This window comes from Seriola aureovittata, chromosome 3 (assembly GCF_021018895.1).
Source record: "Seriola aureovittata isolate HTS-2021-v1 ecotype China chromosome 3, ASM2101889v1, whole genome shotgun sequence".
NCBI classification, from domain to species: domain Eukaryota; kingdom Metazoa; phylum Chordata; class Actinopteri; order Carangiformes; family Carangidae; genus Seriola; species Seriola aureovittata.
The window spans coordinates 15,436,478-15,449,478 of record NC_079366.1 but is presented as its reverse complement, the minus strand read 5'-3'; the positions used below and the strand labels follow the sequence as shown (position 1 = coordinate 15,449,478).

The 13,001-nt window shown below is 39.6% G+C and overlaps 1 protein-coding gene across 4 annotated transcripts in view; it reads left to right on the top strand.

Annotated features, from left to right (window-relative positions):
- Nucleotides 1-13,001, top strand: part of mast1a (microtubule associated serine/threonine kinase 1a) — a 68,814-nt gene that overhangs the window by 44,705 nt on the left and 11,108 nt on the right. For all 4 annotated transcript variants that reach the window (XM_056371547.1, XM_056371549.1, XM_056371545.1 and 1 more), the window contains 10 exons: nt 2,066-2,198; nt 3,663-3,730; nt 3,862-3,938; nt 5,392-5,600; nt 6,557-6,695; nt 7,376-7,508; nt 8,469-8,634; nt 9,037-9,138; nt 9,727-9,849; nt 10,019-10,128. In XM_056371547.1, coding sequence (XP_056227522.1) covers nt 2,066-2,198; nt 3,663-3,730; nt 3,862-3,938; nt 5,392-5,600; nt 6,557-6,695; nt 7,376-7,508; nt 8,469-8,634; nt 9,037-9,138; nt 9,727-9,849; nt 10,019-10,128 — 1,260 coding nt within the window. The remainder of the gene's footprint in view (nt 1-2,065; nt 2,199-3,662; nt 3,731-3,861; nt 3,939-5,391; nt 5,601-6,556; nt 6,696-7,375; nt 7,509-8,468; nt 8,635-9,036; nt 9,139-9,726; nt 9,850-10,018; nt 10,129-13,001) is intronic.

Sequence of the window (13,001 nt, the reverse complement as noted above, 5' to 3'; positions counted from 1 at the left end):
AGCAACATGAGATGTGGAAGTATGAATGCAGTGTATTATACAGTGGAGGTCATGGTTTTGTTTAATCCGTGTCATTCAGTACATCAGACATGCTGCACATCTCTGCTGCAGCAGAGTATCAACTTATCACTGCAGGGTATTTTTATAACCTAAAAAGTCTTCTCAGCACCACATCAAATCAGCTGGGAGACCGAGCCGTGTCCTTGGCATCTTGATACATACAAAACATAACTCACCACTACTTACTTAGTAATAACAAGCCTCTCTGAATACACTGGAGGCTTAGCGATACCTGGATATCAGCTCCCTGATTGATGGCCCCCCATATCCGTCATTGCCGTGGTCCCTCCTCCAGCAACCGTGGCTCATCTTTCTGTTGCCAAGGCGACAGTCGGAAGAGGTCGATAGGGTCAGGCAGGATCTGGAGGGGACTTTAGATCCTCATGGCCCTTAGGTCAGAGAGGAGAACACACACACACACACACACACACACACACACACAGAGATTTAGATGTTGTCTGCAGCCGTAGAGTTCATTTAGCATTCAAGTCAGCTGTGAGGTCTGGTTTGGTGAAAATGTCACACAGTCCAGTTGGCTGTTAGCTGCATGAATATTATCCTGGAGCAGAGCAAGCGATCAGAGAGGCAGGTTAATGCCCCCCATCTCCTCACTCTCTCTTTTTTCTCTGGTCTAGGGGAGCAGATATGAGAGAGCAGGGGAAGAAGGAAATGATCCTGGCTGCCCCAGGCTCTGCTTTCTAATCAAAATGTTATTCCACCAACAGGAATGAAACTGAATCCCACAGGACAACACAAAAGGCTTTTTCATTGGAAAAAAAAGGATGTTTTCAAGAAAGCAATTTAAAGTTGGGAGGTGTATTAACACAGATTATGTTTGTTTGACAGCCCTGTAGAGGTGTTTGGTCACAAAGTTTCAGCAGGCTGAAGTAAATTCTAGTTTTGTCATTATAAGTTGGCCACGATTTTTGAATTACTTTGTGAGGTGCAACACAGTATGACATCAGTTCATTAACGCTCATCCTTTGTTAGCTGTTATCACAAGCCTTTGTTACTGCTAACCAGGAGGTTAATTTTTGTTCAATACCTGACTCAATACATTGTCTTTTAATGTCTTATCAGCACACTTGCACCAATATCATGAGAAGGTTTGTTGTGATACTGAGTCAGAGGCTGTTTACCTTCTTTTTCCTCCCTTTTCCTTTTTTTCCAAAACAATTTCTTGATGAATCGATTAGTGAACTGACTTAAACTGACTTTTAAGCCAAAAAAACTGAAATCCCAGTTTCACAAGTGTAAATATTTGCTGTTTCTTTATTTTTCTATCATTGTAAATTGATAATTTTGACTGGATTGGATGGAAAAGGGGATCTTGAAGAGGCCATTTTGGGCTATGAGAAATTGGAATGGGAAATGTTTAACTATTTTCAGGCATTTTATTGATCAAAAAATTGATTAATTGAGACCTAATTGACAATTCAAAGGAATTAAAATTAGTTGCAGCCCCAAATGCAAAGTATTTTATTTTAGTGGCATATTTTCCCTTAAGATTACAAATATATTGTGTTATATATTAGATATAAGTTGACTTGCAATATGTCAATTCCTTTATGATACCATCGTTGTCGTCAAAGAAGAAGTCGTGTATCGTGATGAGTTAGTACTGAATTACCAGTCTTACCCAGCAGCAGCACAACGTCACTCCAGTTGTTTAAAATCATGCAGTCTCTTGTAACCTTTTCTTGAACTCTCCTCCAAATTTGTGTGAGGATCAAGGAAATATTGCAATCACACACACCAAACACTTCAGTGGTAGCAGGTGTTGATTTTCTAGTGTGTTTCTGGTGTTGACCGGAGCTGATCAGAGTTTTGTTTTTATTCAATTGTAGACATGATGTGGCTCCAGCACTGGTCTTCAAACCAATCTGAAGGTGTTAAAACTCTGTTGTTGTGGACTTAAAGATATTGCATACTGCTGAGTGTTAAATCAGCAGTGGGAATTTTGCTGTGCAGCACACACTTCACACATTCTTTCCCCCAATGACAGGAGTTCAACCCAGAAGAGTTTTACCATCTGCTGGAGGCAGCGGAGGATCACGCCAAGGAGGGACAACTGATGAAGGCAGACATCCCTCGGTACATCATCAGCCAACTGGGGCTGACCAGAGACCCGCTGGAGGGTAAGAGAGAAAGAAAGAAAAGACATAATCATGTTGTATCGTGTTTGTGATATATGATGTGCTGTAACTATTTCTTGGTGAACAGCAGTGAGATGATGGAGAGACTTTATTTTTTACATTATAAAAAAAAAATAAAAGTCTATTTACATATGTATATGCAGAGAGAGAGAGAGAGAGAGAGGTGAGGACACAGAGCTACTATACTCCCTCTCTAAGTTACACTTCCCAAGGATATCATTGTCTCCGATGTCCATCACAAATAAACGTCCATACATTCCTTTAGCGGTCATAGAAAAGAGATGCTCCTTATAACTTATAACTTTTTCTTGAGTATCAAATGAATCCTGTGTTTGTGTATAGTCGTGGGCACAGTGCAAACAGGAATTGCTAGTAGCTCATTTGGCAGTGCCAGTTTGCCAAAATTTAAACAAATAGAGGCTTAAGGAACAGCGCTCAAGATGTAGCACTGACACTCTCCTCCTCCATTCATATACTGATATTTGCACTGAGTCGAAACCCTGTGGGCATGTAGATGTTCAGGATGTTCAGGATGAGGATATTTATTGAGATGTAGAGTCTGGGCTAGATGGATCATTTGCTGGCCGGTGGTGCTCTGGCATCACTATCTTTCATTACTCATCGCGGCTCAAACTCCCGCTCTCAGTCTAATCCATCAAGAGCTGTTCATTAGCTGATGGGCTAAATGGCCCATGAATGACTCTTCACAATAAAGCGCTGTGGTTTTATTTCTCAACTCATGAGAAATATGGGGCTGTTAGGTCTTTTGTCAGTTAATCTCTGCTAACAATGTGTCACTTGATATCTTGATCTCCCACTTTCTTTTGCACCTACATTGTCATGTATAGACACAAATGCACACCCACGTAGCTGCTAGCAAGTCTACACTTTCACACTCTCATTTCTTTTCTTGTTTCCCGATAGAAACAGTTGACAAGATGAGTTGTTCTCAGTGTCAAACAGAAACACACAGAACATACCATTCTCAGCTCTGACTTTATTTCACATTAAGTTGATATCTACAGAGCGGCTTTGTAAACTCTTTGTGAAGGTAGTTATCGTTCACTTATTTCCCTGCTTCGACAAAACAGCAGTACAAACAGCGTATTCTAGCAGCTGTCGCATATAGTACAAGAGTGCAAGAACAGTGAAAACTAGCTGCTGGTGCTGCTCAAGGAGGGAGGAAAGTGAGGAGGAGGGAGCGCTGAAGGAGACAAGAAAAATTAATAGGAAGAAGCTATTTTAATTCTCATGTTTTTCTCTCCGTGATCTTGAGCCTTCAGCTGTTTTGAAACTTGAATAGCTGTTTTGTTAAAATTGTCTGAGCAGCTGCAAATTTCTTATCTGCTCACAGCAGTGTGGGAGGCTTGGTGTTTCTTAGCATGAAAAGTGTCTCTCTTCATTTGGACACCGGGTTTGGTTGTTAACTAACATGTTTCTCAACAGAAATCGTGAATCTTGAAAACTATGACAGCGAGGGTCCACATACTCCAGAGACTGATGACTCAGCAGAGGTGAAGATGAAATATACCCACAGACAGATCCGCATTTACATGAATTCACATACAATGACATTTATGCTTTTGAATATTTAAGTTTAACCACGTCTGTGCTGATCCAATTAAAATGCTGGGTATTTCACCAGGGAAAAGGGAGAACCATCAAGCCACCGAGTGAGGAAGATTTTCAGAGCATCAAACTGATCAGCAATGGAGCTTATGGGTAAGCAACAGATTGAAGTCTCATTGATCCCTCATAAGAACCAATTCAAATCCAATCAAGTTACTATATAGTGTTTAAATGAAAAAAATAACTAAACGCAGGGTCTATTTGACTAGCTTTTTTTCCAGAGCTTTTAATCCGATTCAGTGCACATAATTTGCTCAGTCATCTTCAGGAGCTATCTCCATGACAACTGAGCAAACACCATCAGCTGACATTGGCTTGAAAGCTCTGGAATAATCTAGTAAATGGACCTTGAGTTAAGTTTTTATTTTTATATTTTATTTTTTTGTTTGTTCCTTCTCAACATTATTCAATAGATTCCAATACACACTGGTTCATGATGCTTATGCCACCATAGTAATAACTCATTTCCATTGATGAAAACCAGCTGCCTTAAATGTAAGAAACCATTCTGATCATTATTTTTCAGTGAACATGTCCAACCACCAGTAAGGTCCCTGACCTACATAATGTCAATGCTGTGCTAAGAAGTTGTACTGGAACAAACTCTTGCCAATTTTTGACTCATTTGTAAGGATTCAGGCTGTTCTCTGTTCCAGAGGAGAGCATCATAGATGTTTGATGTGCAACTGTGGTGTGGCTTTTTTACTGGAAACCACACATAATATTTAGTAAGACAAAAAAAGAAACATGGGTGAAACACAAAGAATGACATGGGTATTTTTGGGTATTAAATTATGAGCTGAAGAGTTAATATAATGTCATGATTGGCTTAACATTAATGTTTACTTTTGGTTTTAGTTTTGTATATCTGTTACCAGAAACAAAAATGTCTTGTTATATTTTTCATGTTTATGATATGTATAACTTTCCATGTTTTACCTGACACATTTAAAGATAAACTAACATTAAAGGTTGTTTTCCACTCCCTCATCCTGCCAAACAGAATGAAGAAAACACCAACATGCAAAAGGATTTAGAGGGGACATTTTTTAAAAGCCATATCTGATGTGTTTTCAAGGACTGGTCTGTTCAGTGATTTGAAAGAGATAAACGTAAAATCTCTTCAACAACAAAAAAGCAACCAGTAGGGATTTATTTATACAATTAGTCTCCTCTCGGTTTTAATCGGTAAACATGCTGCATTTTAAAAGATACTAAATTATCTAAAGCTGGCCTCAGTAGAACAGAAAAGAAAGCACTGTGAAGGTCAAGCCTCCATTATTCCACCATTATCTGCCAATGTAAAAGAAAAAGGATGTTTTTGAAAAACAAAAAAACTCAAAGGTTACGAGCTTGGGGCTTGACATTTTGGTTTTCAAAGTCTTAAAATCCACTTTGATATTCACTCAGTCATACTGTATTAGTTTCATGTCTAAAAGCAGATTGAATATCCTTTTTTATTCTTTACCAGTTTCTCACCCTGCTGTTGTTTTCTCAATACCTCATCTCCTCTGTTGTGTACTCCTCTGTCTTGCCCTCATTCCAGCGCCGTCTACCTGGTGCGGCACAGGGAGACACGTCAGCGATTTGCCATGAAAAAGATCAACAAGCAGAATCTGATCCTGAGGAACCAGATCCAGCAGGCGTTCGTAGAGCGAGACATCCTCACCTTCGCAGAGAATCCATTTGTCGTCTCAATGTTCTGCTCTTTTGAAACGCGACGACACCTCTGCATGGTCATGGAATATGTTGAGGGTAAGGGAGTGAGGTTTACAGTAAAGACGGACTCCCAATTGAAAAGATGATGATTTATGAGGCCGCTCTGAATGGGCTTTTCCTGCTCTGTTTGTTTTTCAATTTTCTCTGTCATGTGCAAATGTTGGTTCAGATTTCTATCTGGTTTGTAAAATAACAACAACACTTTTCAGCCTTTTCTCTCGGCTTTTGTTTCCTGACCTTGCATTTCTCTGCAACTCATCAGAAGATTTTCACCAAATTAGTAATTAAATATTGTGTCTAAGTGCTGTGGCCCTTACTTTTCAGGTCTTAATTACTTGTAGTGCTGGTGACCTTGAAATTAAAGCTTATTTAACTTTTACACTTTATTTAATTCTGAATAAACTGTCAGTTCAAAACATAGTTAATGAGGGTTTTTGGCTGCTCTCTCCATGTTAACTTCCTGCTTCCAAACCACATTTATGGTGCAGTATATAATCACTCACTTACCTTTCCTGAAGGGCAGAGGATAGTGATCTTACTCTTATTTCACCATCACAATGATTTTCGATCATGAAAGTCAAACAAGGTCGGTAGATTCACACTGCCTCATCTTCCTCTGTAGTTGGGTTGAATTTTCTGGAGGGCAGCTCAGGACAGTGTTGTGGCTCCGGCTGCATCAGTTCTTATGTTTGCTCTTAGTGTATTGATATGCTGATGTATGAAGGGTGGCCGTGAGTGATGACATTGTCAAATGTGGATTAGAGGAAGCAAAGGTTAAAAAAAAAAAAAAGTATAGAAATATAAAAATAGGTTAATGGTTTATACCCATTCAGATTTGCATATACAGCATAAAAATAATATAACATATTATGATTATCCTGCACACTTTCACATCAAGCCTGGTACCTAGTTTTCCTGTCGAAACTATGAAATGGCAGAATCCGCTCTCACTTGAACAATAACAACAATAACCGGTATTTCTGTGTTTGTAGGTGGTGACTGTGCCACTTTGTTGAAGAACATTGGGGCTCTGCCTGTGGAGCTGGCAAGGATGTACTTTGCTGAGACTGTTTTAGCCCTGGAATACCTGCACAACTATGGTATCGTCCACAGAGATCTCAAACCTGACAAGTGAGTGTTTAAAGCTGCCCTGATCACTCTTTTTATACTAACAAAGGATCAAGTGACTGAATATAATGTGAAAGGGGTCATTCATATGATGATGAGCCGCAGAAAATTATCACCCGACAGTTCCTCTGAGCTCTGTTGAGCATTTTAGCATCATTTAGCTAATTGCTTTGGCTTTACTGCCCACAGCTTTACTGTTTTGATTCAGTTTTACCGCTTTCATCAACTCAGTAGTGAAATGAGAGGTTCAGCAAAAAAGCTCATTACCTGCCCAGACAGACAAAAGCAGCAATTGGTGAAGATACTGGAGCATTTAGCAGCTTAAAAAGCCAGATATTTGCCATCATGAGTTGGTGGAGGCCAAAAACATACTGGACTTTGAATTTATCATGTGGTCAGAAACACAACTCTACATAAATGCTGACGATTCTCCATGTCTGCTACATCTTTTATTGAGCGACTGTTTGCTTACCCTTCAACCATATAAACTTTATAAGGTGATAATATAGTTCTGCTGCTTCATGTGTCGGAAAAATAAACCGAAGCTGCTTTAAAATTCCTGTCTGGTGTCAAGGAAAACATACCTGCTACTCCGTTAAATGTGGATTTTATTGCTATGTGCCAGAATTAGATCTGTTCAAGTGTCAAATAGTAGAAATGTTCTGTTTCCTCTCTTGATACAGTCTCCTGATCACCTCCATGGGCCACATCAAGCTCACAGACTTTGGCTTGTCGAAGATGGGTCTAATGAGCCTCACCACGAACCTTTACGAGGGACACATTGAGAAAGATGCCAGAGAGTTCCTGGACAAGCAGGTACGGCACCTGTAACCTAGTACGGCACCTGTACCGCAGGTCTTCCAACATTAATTGCAGCACTTTATCGTCACATTATGAAAGATGAAAAGCTGCTGACATATACATTTGAATCAGCAACAGTATGAATGTGGTATGTAGGCAGAATTAGTGAAATTCTAAGATAGGATGTATGGTGGCTGAGCAGACGACTCTTTTAGTCTTCTCCAGCCATGCGTGCCAACCTGCCAAGTCATCCGGCAAAATCAATGATCTCCAAATAAAGACGTTGCATTACAGTGCTTCCTGTGCTGTCTGAATTAGTGAATCATTAATGCTCTCCATCTCCATCACAGTCCCATTTTGCAATTATAGTTATTGTTTATACTCTGAATTAAACCAGTCATAATCAGTCAGCTCGCTGCTTGTGTTCTCCAGCTCTTCTGGGTGGAAGCAGGCATCTGTTCGTCTGCCAGTAATCAGCTCACATCTGCGGCTGAAACAGAGCAGGGGTTTGCTTTTCATGTGTCTAGTGGAGATTCTGATTAGCGGAGTATTTCTCACTCAGTCAGCAATGATGTGCATTCATTTACAGTGTATTCACTTTCAGATTCCGAACAGTATATATTTATGATGATCAGAATGAGTGACAGCACATACTGTTTCCATTTTACAGCCTCTAGTGTTAAAGGGCCAGTTCATCCAAATCAAAAAACACTAAGTAATTTCAATTTTATTGTCTATAGATTTTAAATCTTCCCCATTGAAACGTCCCCCCCCCCATCGTGAAACAACAATTTTTAGTGTTTATGGTATTTATGGTATAAAAAAGTAAAAATTCAAATGTTGTTTCCAGAAACAGTATCTCATATACCAGGATAGATAGACTCATCAGTTCAAGTAATTGCCTTGTTCTACTACTGGCACTGTATCTGGAAAGGTGGTTTGTCAGAAATCTTATACTCATCTTTACCTACACAGGTCTGTGGGACTCCAGAGTACATCGCTCCAGAGGTGATTCTCCGTCAGGGCTACGGAAAGCCGGTGGATTGGTGGGCCATGGGCATCATCCTATATGAGTTCCTGGTGGGCTGTGTGCCTTTCTTTGGAGACACTCCAGAGGAGCTGTTTGGACAGGTTATAACTGGTAAGAAAATACTTATAAACTTACAATTTAAGTTTCTTAGAGAACAAATCGGACCTTACTGGTAAATAAAAGCTGTGCAGTAACAGTAAGATTACTACACTAGAACAAAACTACAGTTTAGAGTTTAGAAACAAACAGCTTTATGGTTTTAGAGTCAGACATGTGTTCCCATGCTTTCTTATGCTATCCAAGAAAGGGATGAAGGTCGAGCAGCAGTAGGACTCCAGATACTTTTCCTCAATATTCAATATTTCATTTTCCTCAGGTATTAAAGGTAATTTTGCAGAAGTTTGGACTAGCCTATATTTTCTCATCTTGACACCTTCAAAAAGGAGAAATTTCTTTCTTTGTTGTGACCTCTTGCTTTGTCTTTGTTGTCTCCGTCTTTGTTGCCTCTGCTAGACGATATAGTTTGGCCAGATGGTGATGAAGCCTTGCCTGCAGATGCCCAGGCCCTCATATCTGCTCTGCTGCAGACAAACCCTCTAGTGAGGTTGGGCTCAGGTACTAACTTTTCCATTTACTTCACATCAGACTGACCTTCTGCAGCCATTTGGCAACAAGATTGTTGTAGTAGTAGTAGATAATAGTATAAAATGAATTGTTTCATATTTTGGGAAACGTGCTTATTTTGCTGTCTTGTAGACTGATAGTTGAGCTAACATTACCTATCAACTGGTTAGCTTAGCACAGTTTCTGGAAACAGGGGGAAAGAGCTAAACTAGCTCTGTCCAAAGGTAAAAAAAAATGACTGAAATTAAAGCGTAAAAACAGAAAGTTGTGGTTTCGAAGAGGGTTATGTGCAGTACTATTTCTTTATTTTTCTACACAGGCAGGAAAGCTGTTTCCAGTCTCCAGCTAAGCTAAGCTAACTGTCTCCTGGCTGTAGTTTAATTTTTAAAGAGAGTATTATTGAGCGTCTCATCTTCAAGTGAATGTGTATTTTCCAAACTGTTCCTTTAATGAGAACTTTTCAATACAGTGAGTTAAAAAAACGGACAATTAAAACAACTGTGCATTATACAAAGATAACCTTAACTTTCATCATTTTAAGCACATTGTCGATCCATATTTTTGTGTCCCTGCTGCCAGGTGGAGCGTTCGAGGTGAAGCAGCACTCCTTCTTCTCTGAGCTGGACTGGAACAGTTTGCTGAGGCAGAAGGCAGAGTTTATCCCTCACCTGGAGTCAGAGGAGGACACCAGCTACTTTGACAGTATGCACGTCTGGATTTATGTGTCTGTAAAGTACAGCGGTTACATCAATATTAGCTTTATGGGTTGTACAATAATTTTCTGACACCGCTCCGGTCAGAAATGCACATTTTACATTGAACTGTCAGCTCATATATTTCATGGCCTCCCTCTCACTCCCTCCTCTGCCAGCCCGCTCGGATCGTTATCACCACATCAATACGTACGACGAGGATGACACCAATGACGACGAGCCGGTGGAGATCAGACAGTTTTCCTCCTGTTCTCCTCGCTTCAGCAAGGTCTGACTTTGTCTCTCTTGCATACTTTCCTCTTTCATCACTCCCTCACTCCCTCTATCATTTTACTCTGTCTTCCTTTTCTTTTCTCACCCTGTCAGTCTGTTATATTGTGTCACACAGAATCTCACTTGCCACTTGAGATTATTGACAGGATTAGACGAGGAAGGTCTTTGATGGACAGAATGAGGACAAACTGTACGAAGAGCAGCACCTGGAGGACAAACACAGGTTTCATACCTGAGGTTCAGAGAGTCTAAATGGGAATTTACTGGGCTCTTTATCACTCTTCTTTTTTTTTTTTTGTTGAGCAACACAGAGGCCCATGTACCTTAAATGCCACAGCCACTTACTCTGCTTGTCTGCAGATGTGTGTTTAATGATCCAGACAAGCCTTCATCCACATTTTTCAGTCACTCTTTCTTTGGCGAAATCTCCTTTAATTCTGAACTGTGACTCCCTTCCCTCAGTGCGTCAACATGCTCTTTCTGTCACACTTTTACTTTTTCTTCTCAGGTGGGATTTTCTCACCTTGTGCTGCCTTTTTGTTCCTTCTCTCTCTCTCAACCCTCCTACCTTTCTCCTCTCTCCCCCTCACTCTGTCTTTCCATCTGTGTCTCACCTGGTCTATCCCCTCATGTTTGGGTTGTGAAGCTGTGAAGGAGCTCTTCACTTAGTGGAAAGTGCCTCATCGCGGAGCCAATTTCAATTTAATTTGAGGTGTATTTAAGGTTACAGTTCAGAGCTGTTGAGTAGCCTTGCTCGGGCAAAGCAGGTGGACAAATACCTTGGCTGAATACACATACAAAATAGTATACAGAGAACATGTGCACATATTTCATGCATTTTAATTTTTCAATGTGTAACTGCATGATTAGTTGACTAATTGATTAGATGATAATAGAAAATTTATCACAAACTATTTTGATAATTCATAATTAACTTATTTTTAAGCAAAAATCCCAAAATTTAGCTGGTTCATTTCTACCTATCTTCTCTATCTTCTATTTTCTACTTCTCTCTTTTCTTTTTTGCTTGTCAGACAAAACAAGACATTTATAATGTCTTTTTGGGATCTTGTGACAGGCATTTTTCACTATGTTCTGATAATTTATAACAATTAATTCAAGAAAATAAATCAGCAGATGAATCAATAATGTACATACAGTAACAGTTACTGTATATTTATATATCTACCAAACAGAATCCAAGGGATAACATTTTAAAGTCCCACAATGTTAAAAGACACAAAACATGCAACATAAAATTAAACAATAAGATCTTAAAGGCAAAATTTACATACTTGAAATAGAAAACCGATTTATGCATAAGATGACGCTGTATGTTTGGCTTTTAATGCGTACACACAGTTCACACACGCTTTATGAGAAGCACTTCAAGATTCTCTCAACTGAGCATTTCTGCTCATTATTCTTTCCCCCAAGCTTATTACTACAAAAGACAAAAGGGACCATCATGCTTTAATGTATTAGCTCATTTAACATGACCTCATGTGACTTGATTACCTCTGTCTTACCTTATTCAGTCTTTGTGTAGCGGCTATAATCCTATGAGCCGCTGAGAGTATGAGGTTGGGTCCTCAGGTTCATAGTTTTGTGACGCGCCAGTATGATGAAAGATACGTTGAGATCCAGAGATACTTTTGTCGTATTTATTGCGTAAAAGAATACAGAGCTGTCACAGCGCAGCGAGGATGGATGTATGAGAAAATGATACTGGCAGATTAAACAGGTACAAAAGGGAGATTAATGGCTAAGTGAGTAGAGTTTAGCGTTAGCGGTCAACAAAAATTATGGCTAATACCCAACCCTGACTCTCTCTCATCTGTTCACCTGGTAAGTGCACACCTTTATACACACACCTACTCCCACCTGAACCACTCCCTCTGCCTCTCACACACACACACACACACACACCCACACACACTGTGCTCCTCCTCGTCTACCTATGTCTCCTATACTTTGGTTGTGGGTTCTTGGGAGGAAATACTGTATAGAAACACTAGTTTTCATTCACAGTAGGTGAAGATTAGTTTATATGCAGTGATAAAATATAGATGAACCCAGATGATTAAAAAAAAACTGAAAGAGCGAATGCAAATGACTCTTTTGTGTAGGTGAGATTAAAAACCTCCAAAGGGTTTCCAGCAAATAATCTCACTCCAAATTTAAAAAGCAAACAAATGTCACATGAGTAATCAGCCAGAGTTTAAAGCAGCTTTTCCTAAATGTCTTTTGGCATTTTATTTTTTGATAAAAAAGCATTGAGATGTCTCATAGATTTAAAAAAGTAAGAAATTGGCTCTGGCTGTCAACATGGTTTTTTGGTTTTCCTCTTGAGAAGACACCTGGGTCTTCAGCTGATACTTGTTTCCATGGTGCACTGCTGAATATTCTGTAGGCCTCCCTTAACGTAGCTCGTCTTGTTGTCCTCCCCCACACAGCTTAGCTTTTCTTTGTTACTCTGCACATAATGAGAGCCTTACAGAGTAACTGTGTGCATGTCTTTGTGGATATGTCAGTGCTCACATGCATGCATGGTAAAAACATAGAAGCTATGTTGTTTTTCAGTGTAGTAGGTCACATTTCATATGTCCTTTATAAATGTTTTAGCTTGTTTTAAGTCATCCGCATGATGCTGGAAGTCAGGTTATCATCCTCTGAGTGCACAAATGAGCATACTGAATATCCTGTTGTCACTGGTTGGCAGCTTTGAACAGCAGTGGAAGGCAGACAGTATGATATTTGTATTAACAAGATTATTTAATATATATTTGAGATACTGTTTTGCCACTCTGCTTTGTTAACTGTTAATTTTACCGCATCTTGAACCACAGCAATGTGCTACTGTTAAAA